At 41.0% G+C, this 22,022-nt stretch overlaps 2 protein-coding genes across 5 annotated transcripts in view; both read left to right on the plus strand.

The window, feature by feature from the left end:
• Positions 1-8,500, plus strand: part of capn5 (calpain 5) — a 50,232-nt gene extending 41,732 nt beyond the window's left edge. The window contains exons 8-14 of one of the 2 annotated variants that reach the window (XM_023962507.1): positions 1,110-1,305; positions 1,371-1,493; positions 1,566-1,762; positions 3,465-3,586; positions 3,671-3,721; positions 5,883-6,019; positions 6,470-8,500. In XM_023962507.1, coding sequence (XP_023818275.1) covers positions 1,110-1,305; positions 1,371-1,493; positions 1,566-1,762; positions 3,465-3,586; positions 3,671-3,721; positions 5,883-6,019; positions 6,470-6,652 — 1,009 coding nt within the window. In that variant the 3' untranslated portion in view covers positions 6,653-8,500. The remainder of the gene's footprint in view (positions 1-1,109; positions 1,306-1,370; positions 1,494-1,565; positions 1,763-3,464; positions 3,587-3,670; positions 3,722-5,882; positions 6,020-6,469) is intronic. The other variant, XM_023962508.1, reaches the window with a different exon arrangement.
• A 7,499-nt stretch (positions 8,501-15,999) lies between these two features.
• LOC101155375 (unconventional myosin-VIIa-like) overlaps positions 16,000-22,022 on the plus strand; it is a 55,434-nt gene continuing 49,411 nt past the window's right edge. For all 3 annotated transcript variants that reach the window (XM_020709152.2, XM_020709154.2, XM_011483953.3), the window contains exons 1-2: positions 16,000-16,257; positions 19,341-19,428. The gene's annotated coding sequence lies outside the window, so the exon portion shown is untranslated. The remainder of the gene's footprint in view (positions 16,258-19,340; positions 19,429-22,022) is intronic.

Raw genomic sequence — 22,022 nt, forward strand, 5'->3', positions numbered from 1 at the left:
TACATTTTATAATTGAATGGCTCAATGGTCACACAAAAATGATTTTTTTCTAAACAGCTCTGGCTTGGTTCTGGTCAGTGAGTAAATTGTCCAAGTAGCTCTTTTAGCATCAGAAGTTGCAGACGGTTCTTATGAACTTTCCAAACGTGGCACGAATACTGAAAGTGAGAAAAAAATTGTTATAACAACTAAGGAATGAACTCCGACCCCTTTATCTACAAAATTTAAAAAAAAATGTAATTCTGGATTAAAGGTTCAGAGGTCAAGATTATGACAGTTATTTTTTTTTCATCTCATAAATGCTGATTAATGAAAACAGCTGAGATTTTTTTTTTATTCTGCTGTTGCCATGGAAACATTTCTGTTGATCTAAGAGACCTTAAGAACCCATTCTGATGAAAATTGTGTTTTTGAAATATCCTTGTGGCATTTCTTTGGATAATGGAGGACCTATATAAAGAAAATTAGCTTTACATTTTACATTTCTGAGTATTTGTTTTGATTCAAATTGTTGTGAATCAGGAGCAGATGAAAAAGATCATATTTGTGATGTAAAAAACACGCTGGGGGGGGGGGGGGGGGGGGCATAAGCTACTTGCTCTGAGCTCTTAGCGACAGGGAAGGGGGCAGGGATGCTCCATGCCAGCAGACACGCCCACGACTCAGAGGTGAATTTCCAATGAACTCCTGACGCTCTGCAGATACTATGTTGCAGAAAACGATACAGGTTTTTGAGTTCTGTCCAAAAACGGAATAACTATGGTTGAAAGACCACTGGGAACGCTTTGAAGACAGATCAAATGACGATCAGAGCGGGACTTGTGATCAGCTCAAATGTTCTGTTGTATTCTAAAAATAAAGCAAGAAAATATACCTTTTTTGGAAAAAAACATTTATAAATGGGGAGATGGAGATTTTGATGGGTGATGATGTGAGATTTGCGCGTCCTCAGTGCAGCACGTCCTGTTGTGTCTGTCACATGCCGCCGTTTGCTCTGATCCTGGTCTTGTTTCCTCTGCTTTTGCACCCGTTCAAGATCTTCTTCTTTCCCTCCAGTCGGTATCCACTCTCTCGGGTCTTTCTTCTCCTCTTTACCTGCCCTCCTGCAGGATGACCTTTGACGACTTCTGCCAGTACTTCACCGACCTGATCCTCTGTCGCCTCATCAACACGTCCTACTTGAGCATCCACAAGACCTGGGAGGAGGAAGTCATCCGGGGTTTGTGGGTCCACCGCCAAGACCCGCTGCGTAACCGAGCCGGCGGCTGCATCAACCACAAGAGCACCTTCCTGCAGAACCCTCAGGTTGGTGACCCTAACAAAAGCCGAGCCGCCTGTGCTGAGGTGTGACCGTCTTCTTCCTCCTTCAGTACGTCTTTGATGTGAAAAAGCTGGAGGACGAGGTGCTCATTTGCTTGCAGCAGAAAGAGAGGAGAGCCACGCCCAAAGAGGGCAAAGGAGAAAACCTGGCAATCGGCTTCGACATTCACCGGGTAAGCCCGAGAAGCCGGAACCAGCCGATGCTTTGGAACGCCTTGCAGACGCTTCATCTGTGGTTCCTTCAGGTGGAGTTGAACCGGAAGTACCGCATGCACACGGCCCAGCAGAAGGTAGCAGGTTCCATCTACATCAACTCGCGTTGCGTCTTCCTCAGGAAGGAGATGAAGGAGGGCCGCTACGTCATCATCCCCACCACCTTTGACCCCGGGCAGCAGGGCGAGTTCCTGCTCCGCGTCTTCACTGATGTGCCTTCAGACTGCAAGTAAATATAAGATTCTCCTAAACTTCATGCAGATTTGACTCTGAGATCTGACCAAAAAGAGATTCTTAACTGCAAACACTGAGATTTATTTATGGTGTTGGTTATTTGAGGACCAAACCTTTCCTTTAGACTGAACACCTGCAGCAAAACGAGCTCAGGTACTCACAGACATCCGCTTTATGTTCTGCACTGAGTAGAAAAACGTCTTAAGGCTAATTTAGTTTGAACAGATGGAGTTTGAACGGCGTTCCTGAGGAGAATTCCAAACCTTTTCCACAACTGGATTTCAATTTCAATGGAGCTGTGGATCTCCTCAAACCAAAACTAAACTGTGACTGATCAAAATAAACTTTGAAATCTGACTTTTCAGCAGCACAAATGTGAAAATTTTTACCAAAAGTTTGGAATCATCTGACTTTAATTTGAGCCTCAGGGACACCCATTCATAATCTTTAGGCCTTAAGCAGCACCTCGGCTTAAACGGCTTCCGCTCTTCTGGAGGACTTTCCACAGGAAGGTTTGAGTGTTATTCTAATCTAAGAGCTGGTAGCTTTTGCTATAATACGTCCCTAAAGTCCACATCTTTCATCTGTGTCTTCATGGACCTTCATGGTCCTGTGTGGAGCCACGTTGGAACAGGAAGCGTCCGTCCACAAACTCCTCCCACAAAGTTGGAAGCATGGAACGGTTGGTTTGCTGAAGCGTTCTGAGATTCCTTCCACTGGAGCTGAAGAGCCAAGCCCACACCATAATTCTTCCTCCACCAAATGTCACACTCTCAGAGTGCAGGTTCTGTTACCCTCATGGGAAAGCGGCTCCTCTCCTCTGATCACTGTGTCCAAAGCGTGGATGCTGGTCTGGCATAGAAACCCCCAAATGCATCCCACTATTTAAATGTAAATTCATAAAGATTTAGAAATAGATCACAGGTATTTTTTTTATCAGGGATGGGAAACTCCAGGCCTTGAAGGTGGGCTTGTGTCTGCAGATATCTTAGCCCTACTTGTCACCTGGTTCAGGTGTGTCCAGCCAATTGGAACATGCCAGAGCAGGAAAGCCCATCCCTGATTTTTATTTTGTAAATGAACATATCTATCAATGACCACATGTCTATATTTGTACTTGGTATACCGAACCTTTGACAATAAATCTACATAATCTATAGTCCTGTAATGAGTCCATCCATCTGTTTTCTAACTGTGCTTAGTTCCTTTCGAGGTCAAAGGGTTGCTGGAGCCTATATAGAAGGTGGGGTACACCCTGGACAGGTCACCAGTCTGTTGTGTCTGCATGATTTCCAAATGTCCTGGTCCTCAAGGCCTGAAGTTGCCCGTCCCTGATGTAGAGTGACCAACTGACCTACGAAGCACATTTTGTCAGTGTGGAAGGAAACCAGAGAAGCTGTAGGAGAACATGCAAACTACACAATGAAAGTCCCAGTCTGGGTTTGAACCAGTGTATTCTTGCTGTGAGGCTGTGGGTCAAACCACTACACCACCGGGCCACCCTATAAGGATGAGTTGTTTAATGAAAACCAGATTTTTTGGATTGATTGGAGACCAAATCCTCCAGAGCGGCTCCAACGAATCGGGTTAGCGCCGGGCTTTTCCCGCTGAAATGAGCCGAGTCATGTTCTGCGTGGAGCATAAATCTGAACCAGCGGTGATGAGGTTTGGTGACGGAGCACATGTGTTCCTCTCAGAGAGCTGACGCTGGACGAGCCTCCTCAGACCTGCTGGACGGGGATGTGTGGGTACCCTCAGCTGGTCACTCAGGTCCATGTGCTGAACGCTGAAGGCCTCCAGGGACAGGACTCCAACGGAGGTAGGAGGACCCCCGCACCCCTCCATCAGTGGTCCCTTCTGATATCTGCATGTTAACCTGTGACGCTTTTACAAAATCCCACAGAGCTGCACTGCCTCAATCCCCAAAAGAAAAGGCTCCTGGGCAAAGCACAAGGTACACCAGCTCCACCTGCTGAACTCCGGTTTCCCTTTGTCCCGTAGTCACCAGGCGCTCTAGGAGGCGGGGCTTTTATTTCACATCTGATTAACATACATGCATTTGTGTTCCTCCTTCCCTCCCTTTAGTTTGCAGCTCTCCGTTTAACATCTCTTCCATTTATTGAGAAATAAACACTAAAATGTCTGTTTTAAATGAAAACAATCCTGTTATTAGTGGTTACTAATACATATTTAAGTGTGGATTTAAGTAAAAGCTTAAACCTTTTTTTCTTTTTTTTTCTTTTTTTCTTTACTAACAATCCTCAAAATGACCAGAAAAGATGCTTGCTGATCATTGACTGCATATGAGAACTGGACTGAGTGACCCCCTCCCTTCTGGGTTTCCAAACAGGAAGTGGCTTCAAGAAGCCAAACTCCCATAGACTTCTATAGAGAAATAAACAGCTGTCATTCTATTGGTCCAAAGCAACCATTCTTGCTCCGATACCTTTTTTTTAACATGTTCTTAGTATTTCCTATTTTTTCCGTGATATTTTATTCTATAGTTCAAGTTATTCAAGTCACAAACTGGCCAATCAGATGCCTCAAGTAAAGTAGGTGGAGTCTGCTGACCCCCACTGATTTCATGTTGTCCGCCTTTAAGTGGTAGGGGTGTGGCCTTCCGTCAATCTTACTCCTGATTGGTGAGTGTGGTTGCCATAGAAACGATTATGCCGACCGACTCTTGACCCATCACTGCTTAGTGACAATGTCTGGTTCCAACAGAGCGGCGTCCGTATTGCGAAAAATATGGCAAATAAGTTTTCTTGAACTGGTTGGAGCCGGAGGTAAACCCTTTTCTCAGGGGGACGTCACACCTGCTCGGTCCAATTCTCAGGTTGGGTCAGTGGTTCTGGTACAAATCGGATTCACCGGGAACAGATGGGAGGGGCCACAGAAAATCAGAGTAAAATTTCAAAACAAAAGCTTGCTCTTTTTTTCTCACTGTGCCTCCGCAGCTGCACCTTTATCTTTACTTGCTATTTTTTTCTAACAAACTTGTATTTATTTATGACATAAAATGTCACAAATACTCTTTTTAATATAATTTTATGGTTTCAGTAAAAAGACTCGTAAAAATATAAGCTATTAGTTTTGAAAATCTGTTCTGGACGAGGAGTTTTGGATCGCTGCCCAGAGGCGGATCCGTTCTGGGTCCTTTCATGTCTGGTCCTGCTGCTGCAGTCAGAGCAGGGAGCACAGCCCGGCAGATCCAAGTTAATGTGAAGATGATGTGCTTTTTAAGGTGACTGGATACATATAAGATTAAAAAAAATCCTAATAAGGCAATAGTTGGTTAAACAAAGAAAGTATGGAAAAAATACCCAGGAGCTGGAAAAGGATCAGAATGAGGTACAAAACAATAATTTAATCCATTTTCTCCCTTTTTTTTTTTACTTTTTACTTTTTTAGCAGCTTTAATAAAGTTGACATGAATCAAATAAAGATTCTGATTGGATGATGACAGTGACGTTGCAGCTTTTGGAACAGTTTTGGAAGAAGTGCTGTGTTAGTTGTTCTGCTTTTTGACCACAAGGTGGCGGCAAACTCAGTCTCCTTTCTTTACATTTCATTGATTTCAAGTGAAAAGCACTTGAAGTAAAATCACATTAAATCAAATTAATGGCTTAGGTTAAAAAAAAAAGTATTTTCACTATAAGGAAATCCTTTTTTTACCGCATTTATTGTCAAACTTTTATATTGTTGGATGAATTATTATCATTGCAAAAACTGGATTTACTGATGAAAATGAGGAATCTTTGCAACAAACAGACATAAATATTGATCCATAATTACAAATGGAAACAGGGATGATTGAAATGGGTTTTTTTTTAATCTAACAAAGAGAAAATTTTCAAAATAAAACAAAAAAATGTGATTACTTTTGTCACTTATGGTGACCGCTTTTGTTTCAAGTTTTCTGTATCATAAAGGAAAACAACCACAAACGAAGTTTAGTTCACCTTTGACCCAAAAAGTGGCTGCCATCTTGAATTTTCCTGAAAAACTAAACATAAAAAAGCAGCCATTTTCTCCCAGAGTTTATTAATCTTTTAAGCCTTTTTTTGTCCAGATGTTGTGTGTAATCTATAATGGCATTGTTTTTTTCTGGACAGCTGTGGATTCCTACGTGGTAATAACCTGTGAAGGGGAGCGGGTGCGTTCACCCGTGCAGAAGGACACGCGGTGCCCAAACTTTGACTTCAAAGGCCTCTTTTATCGCAAGAAACCCAAGGAAGGAATCCACATCGAGGTGAGAAGATGCTTTGGAGATTGACTATAAGGCGGCAATCCTGTATTTGCTACTTAGACTTTTAAAATCATACTAAATACACATAATTTTTTATATTATTTGAACTGTAGCAACAGGTCTCTGTGGATGTGTTTTCATGTGTTGTTTATAGAAAACTTGAAAGAGCCAAAATTCTCCAAAAGTTTGTCAGATTTAGGTGAGACGATAACTTGGAAGAATTAAATTTTTAAAACAAAAAATAGGTAAATAAATTGTTGAAATTAATCTCCTTAATTAATCCTTAATTAATCTACTTTTGTCTTTAGTGCAAAAAATATTCGTCCCCTTTTTTACCTTCCTGTTGTTTGAAAAATCCGTCCCCCCCAATATTTCCGTTTCCTCTCTACTCATTTTGCTTCTCCTTCCTCTCTCCCCCTGCCTTCCTCCTCCTCCTCCTCCTCTGGCGTGCAGGTCTACAATAGGAACATGATTGTGGACACCTTCCTGGGTCAGGTGATCTTGTTCAGCGACCCCAACGAGCGGCAGGAGCAGCACACCCTTCACCTCCGCGACAAGGGCAACCGCCAGGACAACAACCTGCCGGGCACGCTCACTGTGCGCCTCATCACCTCCACCACGCTCACCAACATCTGACGCCCTTTCCTTCACGCTGGCAAAAGAAGGAAAAAAAAGCAGCCTCCCCCCTGAAGGGCCGTCATTGAGCTGCTTTACGCCAGATCACAGCCGGCGATGCTGCTTTTTGTTTGTTTTCTGTCATGGGATGTTTTTCTTGTTACAGCTTAAAGCGGCTGAGTGATGGTCCTTCAGAGAGGCTCTTTGCCAGATCTGTGATCCACGCATCACCGTTTCTTCTGTCCTCTCAAACTCAGTTCTCATCGTTTTCCATCATCCGAACTGCAAGTCTGAACCCATCTTGGCACAAATCCACCGTCATCCACTGACATCGTCCTGAGAATTTTTGGGCCATCGCAGGATGAGATCCTGTCCGAAGCCAGAACCGGTTTGTGGTTCCGATCCGCTTCCACAATTCCCACAATGCATTTCTGCATTCGTTTGAGTTTAGACACAAACAAGACGTCTCTGCAATTTCCTTGCATGTGCCAATGTCTCCAAGGGCTATGTGTTGCCTTAAGGCTGAGTCCACCCCCACACCCCCAAATACCGAGGATGTGTGTGTGTGGGGGGGGTCATGTTAAACACTAGCAGCTCTTCTCAGTGTTAGCACAGCCTCCATTTTTGTTGGTTCGAGCCTTCATTCCAGTCTCGTTTTGGTGTCGGATGTATTTTGTTGTTTGTGGACAGTCGTCCTGCCCGGCCGCCGTCCCCTCCACCCCCCAGAACATGGCGTCTCCAGTACGCTGGTGCTTTGGGAAGCATGCAGCACTGTCCACGACCTTTTAACTCTGGACTTTACAAAGCTGACCGCAGACATGCCGCTCTGCCGCGTGCTCGCCTCCTGTCTTCCATCGGCTGTTTGAAACTCAGACGCTTGGCGCCGGTTGCTATGGACGATCTCAGAACTGCACGGCTTTTGAGGGGAATGAAAAACAAAACTCTGTGCCGCACGTCTATGTCGTAGCTCAGCAGCCGGATTTTCAGACGCTGCTCCCCTCCTGTTGTCAAAGGTTCACCCTGACATCAATCAAGTGCTTTACGGGGCCAAAGATGAGACGGGCCCTCTGCTTCTTCTGGGTCTTCTTCTTCTTTGGGCCGCCCCGGCCTGGCTGACCCCACGCCAAGCTAGGAACCACCACCCCCTGTGCCACATCATCTCTTAACGGCAACACCACTGCCTGCCCTTCCTCTGACCAGAGTCGTCTTCGTCCTGCTGGGGGCAGAGTGTGCGTCCTGCTAGCTGCAAACCCAAGAGTTCGGATGAATCCGACAACCCTCGACTTATCGGGGACAAAAAGGGAAGAAGGAGTTGCACTTGACGCTCCTCTGAGGCATAAAAAAAAAGGCGTTTTTGAAGTGAAAGAGCAGTGGCGCAAACGTTCTGCCAAACACCCCGCACCATTGCCTTGCTCTGAGCTTTGCCTCGGCTGCAGGAGAACGGCGCCGACGGAACTCCGATCATCCGGAGCCGCGTCTCCTGCAGATCATGCGGTAGCCGAAGCTGACTGGATCCCAAACAGAAAAACATTCTGTTACCCAAAAGTGCAATCCGCCTTACAAAAACTCACGATTCTTCTTGCGTTTCATCCTTAGAATTAAACAAAAAAGGAAGTTCTCATCAAGAAATTTCTTTTGAATGTAAGACAGTGAAGTAGTCGGCTTATCGAGTCTATTTTCCTGATTGATTTATTTTTCCAGCGCCTTTCCATTACTTGAACTGTCGGCTGCGACATTCAGATTTCGAACACCACGCGCATTTGTGTACAGGATCTTTATAAGCGAGTCTTGCATGGGTTCTTTTTCAGTGTGTTCATGGCCTTGTATTGTACTATTCAATTGTTACTCTAAATGTCTATATTCCTTGGATCTGACACGTCTTGGAGATGCTCGTTTTGAGGAGTCCGCATGTCAGCACTAACGCGCCTCACGGTCATATCAGACTCCTTCAGTCTTGTCTTACAGCGATGCTTTCATAATGCCTCTAGCATTTGTGAACAGTCGTAGGCCACTATATTTAGGTGCTACTTCTCTGTGCTCTTTATTTTTCATTTTTGACGTGTGTTGGGGGTGGAAACTGTGTGCCCCAACAGACGAAGGTCACACAGGCGGAACCGGTCCGTCAGCAGGACCTTAACCTTAAAGTGTCATTTTGCATCCAGACCCGAACTTTATTTTGAAAATTCTGTCCCGCAGCAGTCCTGGACTGTAAGGAGCAGACTGTTTTCGCCGTTCTTCTTTCTTACTGCGCGTTTGAAGAAAAACGTCCTGTGTCAAAATGAATTTTGGACTTGGTGAACGACTATCCAAAAAATAGATGGGACCAAAATCTCTTAAGTGTTAAAAAAAATTGATAATTTTGAAACCAAAGCAAACATGTCGGTGAAGTTTTGAAATCATTGTGAGACGGCCACAGGACCTACGGCTCGGCTGCCATTTTTTAAAATGTGACGTTTAGCAATTTTCACATTTTTTTGCACGGATGGTAAAACAAAAAAATGTTTGGAACGACTTTCGCAAAACTTCACACAAACATCGCTAGGTTAAGTCAACAACCACAACCGAAGTTTCGTTAACCTTTGACCCCAAAAAGTGGCTGCCATCTTGAATTTTCCTAAAAACCATAACAAATCAGCCATTTTCTCTCAGAGTTTGTCTAATGATTTTCTTTCACGCCGATAAAACGGTCTGCATCCCGGCAACGTTATGTGTCCGGTTTGATCGCGCTCCCTGACCAGAAGAATGGGCGTCGCCCCCTGAGAGCCATGTACAGGATGTTAAAGGTGCTCAGCTCATTTGGTTTTGTTGGGCTGACACAGAACCTTTGGGGTAACTTCATGAATGACGGAGGCATTGTGAGCATTTAGGACTAAAACCATCTATCAAGGTTGGTAAGAGTGGCTTCAGGTAAAATAAGACATATCAACAATAACCAACAGGGGTTGAGGTTAATGTTCTCTGTCATGGAATTGAAGTTACAACTGGTTATTTGTGTTAATTGATCTGCTTTTTTTTGCCCCGGTACATTTAATTATCTCTTAATGAAAATTGTCTAATTAACCCTCCTTTTGGGCCATTTCTTCACTAAATAGCTTTATTTGGAATATTGTGTTTAAAATCTAAAACACTCTGATTATCTTATTTTGATTCCATACTATTCAATAGAACATCTGAAAGTTAAATCTGCAGAGGCAGAAACTTTCTGTCATTAATTGCTGTCTTAAGTTTGAAAGGGAAAAACGTGAATCTACTTCCTCCAGAAACAAAGAAACCAGACGCTTTCATTTTAGATGAGCTACAATCCGGAAGTCAAACTGTTCTTCTCTTAGTGCACAAGTGTCAAAGTCTTTGCCTTGGGGGGCCGGCATCCTGCTGGTTATCCAGAAATCCGGCCTTATTTGCTGCTGATTACCTGGATCAGGTGTGTTTTATCCAATAAGGAGCTTCGATGGCAGGTTGGTTGAAAAATCACGACCCTCATGGCCTGGAGTTTCACACCTGTGTCTCAGTGTAGCACAGGCGGTAATACCTTCACGTCCTCTATGAAAAACAAAAGCACTGTAGCCAAATCAGTTTACCAGTGGACCACTGGGAGGCGTGTTACACAAGCGTGTTCCTTTCAGAGAAAAATGATCCAACTTTACAACAGAAGGAAGTCATTTACAGCTTTTTTTCTAAAGGTTTTCTCCTCCTTTGGCTGGATCGTCTTCTCATGACAGTTTTACAGTTGGTTAAAGCTAAAGTGAAGACAACTAAAAACCACTACGAACAGATCAATATTCAAATGTAAACGGTCAAGATTTAAAAAACTCTTTACTATGACAGTTCATCTGTCTGTTTGGTCTTTGAGGACTGAAAGCTCAGATTTATCCAATCGAACAGCCTTTTAGACGACAAACAAAACCATTTTCAAACCCAAATGAACAAAACCTTAAATCATAATGCCTGTTTAAGGTTTATGCGGAGTTTACTGCTGTTTCTGTGAAGCTTATTTTAATGGATTATTGATTTTCTTCTAGTGAAATGTCAACATTATGTTTCACTCAATCAAGTTTCCACTTTAGGGTTTATGCGCTGCAATGGTGCCAAAAAACAAAAAGTTGAATGAAATGCAGATGAAAATGTGTTTACTTGGTTGGACCAGTGTTTACTCTTATTGTGTTCCAATATTCTTTTTTTTTTATATTTCATCTTGTGATTTTTCACTGTGTTGCTCTTTGTACTTGTTGCACATAGTCAACTTTTGCCAAAAGTGTTACGGCTTTCACTGTTAACCTCCAGAAACAAACACACACACACACACACACACACACACACTTTAGCCTGGTTGGAGGATCTGGACCTGGAGTGTTTTTGGTAGATGCTGCAAAGCTTCTGTGTCCTCTGTACAGACTGTACGCTCCCTCCTTGGCCATGCCAAAGCAAAGTCTGATGAACACTACTACTGTCTGAAAAAAAGCTGAACTTCTCACATAAGTGGTCACTTTTGTATGAGTCCAAAAATGCCGTGCATGTAGCAAGAGTGCATTTTCAATTTACTACTGAAATTTTGAATTCCACATTTTGGCTTCCTGGAGATTCGAAGGTTCCCTGTTGCTACTTTGGTAAACACGCTGTTTGTAAGAATAGGATTTTGTCCCACACGTGCATGGATTTAAACTGCATCTGGTTTTCTAAGGTTTTGTACATGACAGTCAGCATAATCCGGTGTGTGTATGAAAGTAGCAGCAGCTTGACATGTTTTTTTATTTTTGTGGTATCCATGTTTTGGTGAAGGTTTGTGTCCTTGCAGGTTTCTTCACCAAACCCGCTTCCTTCCTCTTTAGTTTTTCTGCTGAAACACCGGCGAACGTGAGGCCAGTTATTTGCATCCCCTTCCATCATGTTTTTGTTCACCACTCGTTCAATCTTTCACTGTAGTGATCTCTGCAACACCCTTTGGTCGGTGCCTCCACCTGGTTTCTGTTCGCCTTCAGCATCTATGCAGTCCTAGAAAATCTGATCGCTCAATATGTGCCGGGGTCCAATTCTGCAAAGTCTTTGGTGTCTTTAAACTGATATGGAAATCCACACTGTAAACCAAACTGGAGACCGATTTTAGTTCGTTTTAGATGTTCCTCCATCGTCACTGTCCGCATGTACAGCAAGATTAATCAGAATCCTTTATTGTCATATGCACAGCTTTTACACCGACATACGAAATTACTTCCAGTGCAACCCAAACAAGATCAGACATACAACAAATACACATACAGTTCGAGTTTTACTGAGGCAGCTGCAGCAACTGCGCACCTTTTTTCTTAGGATGGGTAAAGATGGTTACAATAGGTGGGTTGGGTGATTGGTGACAAAAAAAGTCGTATCTCAACACTGTGATATGATGTGTAGATACAAGAAAAAAACACAGTCTGAACACAGAAGCACATATTCTCAGAACAACGCAGTACACAAGGATCAGTGGGAAGGGTGGATAGGGGGGTGGGCCCCCCCCCTGTGTTACACTCCGGTCGCAGCTGCCCAGGGCGCTCGCGTCTCCAGGAGTGCTAATTAGTTAATAGCAGTCAATATAGGGGTGTAATGATTCACTTTAACAACAGCTTGATTCATATCATAGTTTGTGGTTCATTTGAAACAATCGGATTCTCTTACCTCAAATGGATCCAGGACATCTTTAGCCAAAACTTCCACCAGACTCAGAGAGAAATTCCTGCTACTAAACAGTGAAGTTTTCCAGATTCCTTCCAGATCATCAAGTGTAAATGAAATATGTGTAAAAAAAAAAACAAGTAAACAAGAATGAAAGTCAAATCCATTCACATTAGTTTCCTAAAGTTCACCACTGTTGTTTTTCCACATCCAAAGAATCCAAAGGGAACATTCTTAGAACATTCTGGATGGTCACATGACTTTATTCAAAATCTTTCCACACATTGGACTGGAATGATGGACTGATCATTTATGCTGCATCACATGTGTGTTGTCCGCTGTGATTCACTTGGTCATTCTTACGTTATAGTAAAATAAACCCACCGTACCCCAATCCAAATGGTATTTTTCAAGATGAATCGAATCGACTTGTTTCATTTTGATACCATTTTTTAATGGCGTAGGTCGATTTGATTTGTCTTGATTAACATCTCGCCTCAGACAGATTGATTTGGTTGGATCGTAGGAAGATAAATCGGTTAATTGATTAATAGTTACAACCCTGAAATAATATATACATTAAACAAACAAATACTTAATCTTAAAATGAAAAATACATGCACAAATATACATACTTTCTGACCTGTTACAGGTAACAAGAAAGCACCCATAGCCTCTTAAATAATACCTTGTATTTCTGTTTGTGTCAAAAGGTAAATTTAAATGAATTTCTTTTGCTCAGACAGTTTGAAACGCAGCATCTTACTTTCTAAACGTAATGTTTTATGATGTGTTTTAGGAAAAGTTGGGTGCGAAATTAGACTTCTTGATGATTTTTTTAACCAAAGTTCTGGTTAGGCAGAATCTTTTTTACTTTTCATCAACTGGGTTAAGCTATGTTAGTCCTTTGTTTAATTTATAGTTTTTTATAGTCATTTCGACCAGGATGTAAGACCAGTTTAAAATTCTAGCTGGATCTTAGTTACATCTCTGCAGGGTTGTGAGGTTCCTCGAGGCACCTTTTGGTTTTTTTTGTCATATAACCTGTCCCTAAAGTCAAGTTTTAAAAAGCATTGGTCATGTTTTGGGTTTAGCTGGACCTGAAGTAGGATGTGAATCCTGAGAGCCAACATCCTTCAGTTAAAACAAACAGTTGTTTGACAGCTCAGCATTTGTAAATGATGGTTTTCAAACCCTTAACCCCACCACTGTGCTGTGGATTCACCAATCCACCTGCTGTTCCAGTGATTCAAAAAGCTAAAGAGATGCAGCTCCAGCCTGAACTTGAGCTTTTTGTGTTTCAAATCTGCACGTTGGATGTAAATTCTCCATCTTATGACTCCGTTTGTCCATACAGTCAGGGGTTAGAAACCGCTGTGCTCCAGACATCTTGTGGTGCAGCGGTAGGGCGGTCAACCCATGATCATAACATTGCAGGTTCAATTCCCACCTTGACACTGAACCCCACCTTGCCTCTGGTGGGAGGTTGGCGCCAGTGTTCGGCAGCAGAGCCGCCACCAGTGTGTGAATGTGTGTGTGACTGGGTGAATGGGTCTGTGAGTGTAAAGTGCTTTTGGGCCTTGTAGGTAGAAAAGCGCTATATAAGTATACGCCAATTACCATCTGGGTCTTGGATTGAACTGAAAACGGAGGAAGTTTAATGGCTCAGCCATGTTCAACGGCACAGAAGTTATCTGCGATCTCCCTCTAGGATCTTTTTTTTTTTAGGATCTAACAACAACAGCACAAAGTCTTTTGTTTGCCGTGATTATTGTGGAGCCTTTCTGGAAGGGCGTTGAAAATAATTTAAATATAAGTCTTGTTTTTGTGATTTGCTCCACATCCAAAGGGTTTAATGCAACTTCCCAGAGTTCCCAATACGACCACGTCTAGCCTCCTACCATATGGCAGTACAAATCTGCAGAAGTGATGGCTTCAGAGTGCTAAATGATAAAAATCCAATCTACTGTCTGACAAACCTTGAGTAAGAGACGTCGCCTCATGAATCCTACAACTAAATGTATCACAGAATGTTTTTGACTTTTACACTAAAGATGAAGGAAGTGGGGGAAACGTGGACCAACCAAACGCTGATTTTTGTTTACAAATTCTTGAAACAAGCTGGAGTTCTGATTCTAAAGCCTTGCATACTTCTGCATGTGTTTGAAGAAAGGAAGTCGCTGAACGTCGCTCCGTGTCTGAACCATCTAGACTGCGTTTAAAAGAGGCTCGTTTTTACCTTAGATCACGTCCGCTGAAGGAACAACGTCGCGATTCTTCTTGTATTTTTCTGCCAATGTTTATAGACTGCAGACTGGAACAACCCAATGCATGGTGACTCTTCTAGGAGTTGCTACTGTCTTTATAACTACGACCTTTTATCAGTATTTTATAAGCTTGTTAATTTTATAATATCCACCTACACTTGTTTTCCAAGTTGGTATGTTTACTGATAGCTAGGTGTCGCAGAGCCGTGCTGTATGTTCTGTGCCGTGTGCTCGTCAGTGTGAGCTTTACTTTTTCTTTTTACAGGTGAGCTTTTTTGAGTTCAGTTCTCGGTTACACTGTGGTTATTTTATAGTTACAATCGGAAATTATTATTTTTATTTTGTATTTAATGTCAACTTGTGGCATGACTTTGAAATAAAACGGGAAAAACAAGCTGAGAGTTTCATCACTGTGTTTGAAGAAAGCACAACATTATGCATGACGAGCAGTTGAACAAAGGATGCGCGAGGATCACGACTAGTCTGGCCATGCAATACACATCGTGATACGATTCATATAACTATATCTGTAATAGAGCCAATATATACATTTTTCTTAAAAAGTATAACTGAAAAAACTTTGAATACCAAGACACCTTGAAATGTATAAACTACATTTTATTTATGAAAGAATAACGCGCTCCAACTGTATTTTAAGTACAAGTGCTTTTTTATTTTGGTAGACAGCCAAATATTTTTGTAGTTTTTGCCCATTTTTCAAAACAAAATGTATTTCAGCATAAAAAAACAAAGCTTAAACGTGCATCTTAAAAACTATAAGGTTATTTAAGTATAATTAAGAAAATTAAGTGCTAATTAGTTCAAACACTGAATAAATCAGGGGTGACAGATTTGACCAATGAGGGACAGATTTGGTAAACGTGTAAGGACCAACCAATCAGCCTGCAGTTTTGAACCCTTAGAATAACATCAGAAGCAAATTAACTATTTACTGTTTCAATGGGATAATTTCCAGTTATTCACATGGAACACGTATTAATACATTTTAAACAAAATTACAGAATTTTGAATTTGACGGCCAGAAAAAAAAGAAAAACTTTAGTCAACGTTAATTCCATTCTTGTTATGCCAAATTAAAAATCACAATATTTAACAGAATCGATTTTTTTGCCCCTACACCCCTAACCCAAACTTTTTAACTACATTGTTTTTTTAACAGTTAGACGCAGGCGTCCCCAAATCCAGGCCTCGAGGGCCGGTGTCCTACATCTTTTCCAACCATCCTGCCATTGGAGTTCTTTCTTGTCTAAACACACCTGATCCAGGTAATCAGCAGCAAAATAAGGCAGGATTTCTGGATAACCAGCAGGACACCGGCCCTCCAAGCCTGGATTTGGGGATCCCAGAGTTGGAGTAAAAAGCATGACGTTGGTCACCTTCCTCCCCACCTCCCAGCAGGTTTCTATCCACCAACAATAAGCTCCACCTCCCTGCTAATCAGGATCAGCAGCCATGAATGAGAACCCAGCCCACAGGAGCCTGGTCAGTGACCAAGACATCAGACCATAACGGGGTCACAAAGACGGAACCTGTCGGATGAAACACGGGAAACCGAGGCAACGTTTGTGGGAATAACTTTGACAGGAAGGCGGCAGACCTTCCTCAGACCTTCAGCTGCCCCTCCTCTTCGTCTCTTCTGTCCTGTCAGCTCAGGAGGAGTGAGGTATCCTCAGACGAGACAGCAGCAGTGAGGTAAGCCGAACGCGGCCTTGTTCCCTGCAGCCGGGCCTGCATGCTGCCTCTGTGCAGCCTAAAGCCTCTTACTGCTCCTCCTGACCTGTGGTAGCACTTAAGCAGCCATTGTGCTCCTTTCAGGTTTCTGCCGGTGGTTTGAACGCACAACTGTTGAAAAGCAACTGAGCAGACTAAAGGCAACCAATACTGTCTCAGAGTTCATGTTTCTACTATTTATATCCGAGTTTCAACATGATTTTTGTGTTTTAAAGGACATTTTTCCGTCATCAATTTCTTAACGAAATGAACTTGAAATCCAAAACTGTAAAATAGAAGCTGAAAACATCTGTCCCTTTGACACTGTTCAGCTTAAACAATAAATTGAGATCATTGACGTTTTTGGGCCGGCTGTGGTGGAGCGGTGGGGCAGTGAACTTATGATCAGACGATTGCAGGTTCAATTCCTGCCTTGCTCGCCAAAGTGTCAAAGTGTCCTTGGGCAAGACCCTGAACCCCACCTTGCTTCTGGTGGAAGGTGGCGCCATCAACGTGTGAATGGGGTTGCAAAGCACTACAGCAGTGTACAAGTACACACGATTTACCATTTTATTTTTTATATGTTGTTGTTTTGTTTCTACCAACTGACCCTATTTTGTTTTTGGGGACTAATTTTTATTTTTCAATAGACTCCATCCTTTATTTTGAAGGGGCAAAGTGGTGGCTTTCCAATTTTTCCCCCTTCAAAATAAACATCAGACTTGTGCTCTGAATGTCACAGGTCTGTTTCAATATTTATAAATTTATCTAAAGCTTTGTGGATCTCAGCCTCTGACTTTTATTTATCTATTTATTGTTTAATCTTCAAAAATTCCTTTACTTTTAAATCTGACCTTTATCAAAGAAATTAAGACTTGAAGAAAGGCTCTTCAATATCTTTAAATGTTGGATTGAGTTTTTACTTTAAATAAGGCAAAAAAAAAGACTAGAATTTTTGAGCTGAGACATTTAAAAGAGCCCAAACTGACATTGAAATAAAAAAAACGTGAGTTTTTTTACTGAATTTTTATCCAATCTTGTAGTGTGAATATATATATATATATTTTAAAAAAAAAATTGCGACAAATAAACTTGCTTTTACAATGTAATCACTTTTAAAAGAACATTTTGGTATTTTTACATTTTTAGGAAGTATTTAAAAATAATAATAATAAATTAGTAATAGTTTTAATCATTGAAAAAAATAAATAAAAGAGCCACAAATAAATAGTGTGAAACTTTGCTAAGGAAAAATGATATGCAATACTGATAAGATTTTAATTTTTCTTCATCAGATATTATTTTAAAAATTCTCACCACAGAAACAGTTTGGGTCTTAAAAGCAAAGAAAGTGTCCCGATTTTAACACATTTTTAATTGGTTCCTTCGCAGACACCAAAATGGTGGTAAAGCTTGTTACCGGTTAAATCAAGTTTAAATACTCTTTTTTTTCAGACTGCATTTTTTTTCTTGCAGAAAAACGAATGAGGATTATTTTCTTTTTAAAAAGTTACCAACAATTTAACATTAACAAAAGCTATTTTATTGTAAAACTAATTTAGAATTTCTTTTTTTGTTTTTATGATTTGTGCTTATGGGAAGTTTTTCAGGGCAAACTCTGTCAATGACATCCAACACTTTGTTCCATCAGGTTTCTCCATGGAGAACCAAATCAACCATGAATTCTTAAAGAGCCTATACTATGCCTTTTATGGTAAACAGCGTTCATCTATATGACAAACGCACACAAAAGAACACATTTTTGTATTAGATATTAGGTATTTTCCTGAGCTCTTGTCTTATCCAGAAGTAGGACGACTGATGACATCAACCTAGAGTCGGCCTCAGCATCTTGTCTGCGTTTTGCCTACAAAAACAAACAACAGCCGAACTTTTGCAAAGATGGACGTGCATATTGTTTATATAAAATTAAAGCATTAAGCCGATCCCCCTAGCTCTGCGGAGACAGTGGGTGTGTTTGTTAGCCTGGGGGCGGGGCTGGCAGCACAGACTCTTCCTGGAAGGTGCTGTTCTTCACTTTGTGATGTCACAATGTGAGGACCCACTTGTTTCTGTGGATTGGGAGGAGCTGGTGCTCAGAGAGCAGGTTTTTAGAGGAATACTCAAAAATACAAGAATGGATATAAAAAAACTGCTTTGGGGTTTCTTTTACTGAGTAATTTAATTAAATTATCTTGTGGGAAAGTTTAAAAATTCAGTCTGAAAATTGAGTTTTAGGTGTTTTTTAATATGTTCTTTTGTCAGCCAACATTCCCGACCACAACTCGGAGGGTAATTGCTAATAAACCCGCGCTGCTCTGCAGAAACTATGTCCAAGAAAACGACAGTTTTTAAAAAAAATGTTTGATTTATTGATTGATTTAGTTTATTTCAGGCATTAATTGCAGACAATTCAAGAAAGAAATCCCACAGATTTATCAAAATCCTTATAGAGATGATGAAATGCATTGATGAACAAAATCAAACTGAAACAAAGACACAGTTAAGTCACGTTTGATTGAATAAATTTATTGATTATTAACTAAGGATGAGTAGATCTTGTTTCATTGCTTGAAAGAAGGGGTGGGAAGACGTTGTCTTTAAATGGCAAAATCATAATTAAAAGTCCACTGGGAAACTTTTCAACAGATCAAAAACATGTTTGGAGTGGGATTTCAATAAACCCCCAAAATTCCCAGCATGTTTTCTGTATTTTTTTATTGGGATTTGTTGACTTCTTTAATGTCTCTTTATGTTTTTGTTTCATCATGTCAATGGATTACTGGTGTAAATTAGGATTATTGCTATAATGTGTCATATTTCTGTCTATCACTGTCCGATAGATGTTTATTAATGTAATTAATCTCTCTTATCGAATAAATAAATCTAAATGTTCATACTAATGTAAAATGAAAAAAAGGAATTCTAAATTATCCAAATGGGCCATCTTAAAAGCTTTGTTAAATCAGCCAGTATAGCTTGGTATAATATTTTTATTGAGCTTTTTTGTTTTAAATGTGCTGATTTATTAAAAACAGCAGAAGTTTGTCTCCTTTGTTCTGCAGTTTTCATGGAGGCGAGTCTCCAGAAGAGTCTTGACGGATGATGAAAGTTTCCCACCGCCGTTCTGCTGCGCCTCTCAATCCCTGCCATGTGAGTCCGCAAGGATGCGTGCGAGGAGCTTGTTTCTTCGTAACCATAGTAACCATAGTAACAGGCCACACCCACAGATTAGCAGCCCGGGCCTCAGCAAGCTGTCAGACTTGACGGGAAAATCTCCAACCAGACTGTCTTTGGGTTTTGAGAGCTGTGATGGTTTTGACTGGTTTTAGTCCAAATTTTTTTAAGGTAATCACTTTCATAAGTCTCTTAACACCCCCCCCCCTTTACCGTTTTAAATTTGTTAAACTATTCAAATGTTGGAGAAAACACAAGAAAGATTCTACTGCAAAAATACATCTGACCTGTCAATTTCCTGACATTTCATTTGTATTATTGATTAGTATAAATGATAAGCTACGGATTTTTTAAGGTTTCATAATAGATACTTGGAAACATGCCTCCAATGGCTAAAAAAAACTATATATGTCCTCCTTTTTATTTGCTGTTGAAGATTTGCTCCACCCACGTCTGTGATGTCACAGTTCCTATCAAAAAAGACCTAAGATTTTCCTTTTTACCGTCCAATGTCTAGCCATTTGGGTCAGAAATAAGGATTTTGCAGCTCAGTGGCCTAGCGGTAGAGTGCCCACCCAGTGACTGGGAGTTCAGTGGTTCAAATCCATGGTTGGGTTGTACCAAAGACCCGAAGAATGGGACTCAATGCCTCCCTGCTTTACACCCAGCATGATGAGGTTGGATAGGAGGGTCAAACCACCAACTGTCCATAGAGGCATAGATTTGAACCAGCGACCTCCCAGTCACAGGGTGGACACTCTGCCACTAGGCCACTGAGCAGCAAAATCCCTATTTATGACCCAAATAGCTAGACATTAGACATTGGACTATAAAATTGAAATGTCTAAATATTTTTTGTATAATTTGATTAATTCAATTTTTAAAAACTTTTTGGCTGCAGCTAATTGCTGCTGTCCAAAAATGAGTAAAAAACTGAAAATGGTCAAATTAACCTTTAGAGCCAAAAAGAAAAATGTTCTCTGGTTCTCCAGGGTGACGGTCCCAAAGAATTATTTAATGTATATTATTTAATGTATATTATAATATACATTAGGAGGTTTGAAAATATTCTCATGACTGGGCTTTCTTGATGAAAACGTTTAAACCAGTTTCTTTGTCTGTTATTGGACTACAGTTGTATTTATGGATATGTGTTGTTTAACCAACCCTATTGGTTATTTCATCTAATGACTTTTCTACAGTATTTTTTCTTTCATTATGTGCTTCAATCAGGAAGTCAATAGGCAGACCATTGCCCAAACGTACACTTTGGTTTATATACTGGAACCAATTAAAACAGAGAGCAGCTTTGAATTTGTTTAATGTGTAACAGAAACAAAACAGAAACAAATATTTAAAAGCACTAAAGAAAATCAGAAAAAATACAAACCTGCTGCTTTTAGTCTTTAATATTAAAAAAAAAAGTAGATCTAATTTAGTAATAGAAGTTGCTAATGGTCTTGAAGGCGAGCATTTGTTTGTTCATGGGTTTCGTCAGCTACATTTTAAGCAGCAGATGTTTTGGTCTGGGTTTAAGGATGTAGCCAGATTGGCACCACGTGGTTAAGGATTGGCAGCCCAGTCATAGCGTTGAACCAGCAAACCATAAAAATCCTCATCATCCTCATCAACTTAAATCTGAGCTTAAACACGTTTACCTCACAAGACAAACATGGGTTTCTTTATTTATAAATGCAGGCTTAACCTCCATTGCTGGTTGGTTTGATGTGTAGTTTGTCACATCTAACTGGTAATCTGCTTAGTTAATCACTAATGGGTCATTAAAACCCGTAACCCCTCCCCTTATGGCTTTATCCTCCTCACTGAGGAACCAGGGCTGTCTGTCACAAAAAAAGAAGAACGTTTGTTTGCTAAAACTCCTAACCTTGTCCTCTGGTCCCATAGGACCTGTTTTCTGTTCCACGCTGGTCAGGGTTCTGGCCTCTAGGTTCAGAGTCTTTGTTGGATTGCTCTCCTCCCCATGTGAACCATCTGGAGGGGGACTCTTCCACACATTGATTCAGCAGCTCCAAGTTTAGGAGCCGAGGCTCAAACTCAAACTGGGCTGGGATTAGTCCAGGAATCTCAGTAAGCCAGGAACAAAACCCCCTCCCACAGCCATCCTAACCGCTCTGCTGTTCCCATGGAAACCATTCTGGTTTTCAATGCTGCAGATCCTGATTTGAACATCAACAGTTTTTTTCTCGTTTTGTCATAAAAATATGTTTTTAGTATCTTCACTTTTCGTCAGCACTACTGTTTTCTTATTGTAGCTTTATCAGTTTATACTTTTTACTTGATCGTTTTCGGTGATGAGGCGGATTTGATCTTTCCATGAATACTGAATTGATCCTCAACCCTTGTGCTATCCTAGGCACTTTAACATTGGAAGTTGGGTCATCTAGACCCACTAGACAGTGCTCTGAACCTTTTTATCTTCAATGATTTGTGATCTTCACTGGTGTCCATGGATTACATGAAATCTTTCCACCTTTATCCACCTTTGTCATGGTAGGGAGAACACGTCAATGGAAGGACGGAGTCATCTGGATCCTATAGGATAGCACAAG

The sequence above is a fragment of the Oryzias latipes genome, chromosome 14 (genome assembly GCF_002234675.1).
Source record: "Oryzias latipes chromosome 14, ASM223467v1".
In the NCBI taxonomy this organism is placed as follows: Eukaryota; Metazoa; Chordata; class Actinopteri; order Beloniformes; family Adrianichthyidae; genus Oryzias; species Oryzias latipes.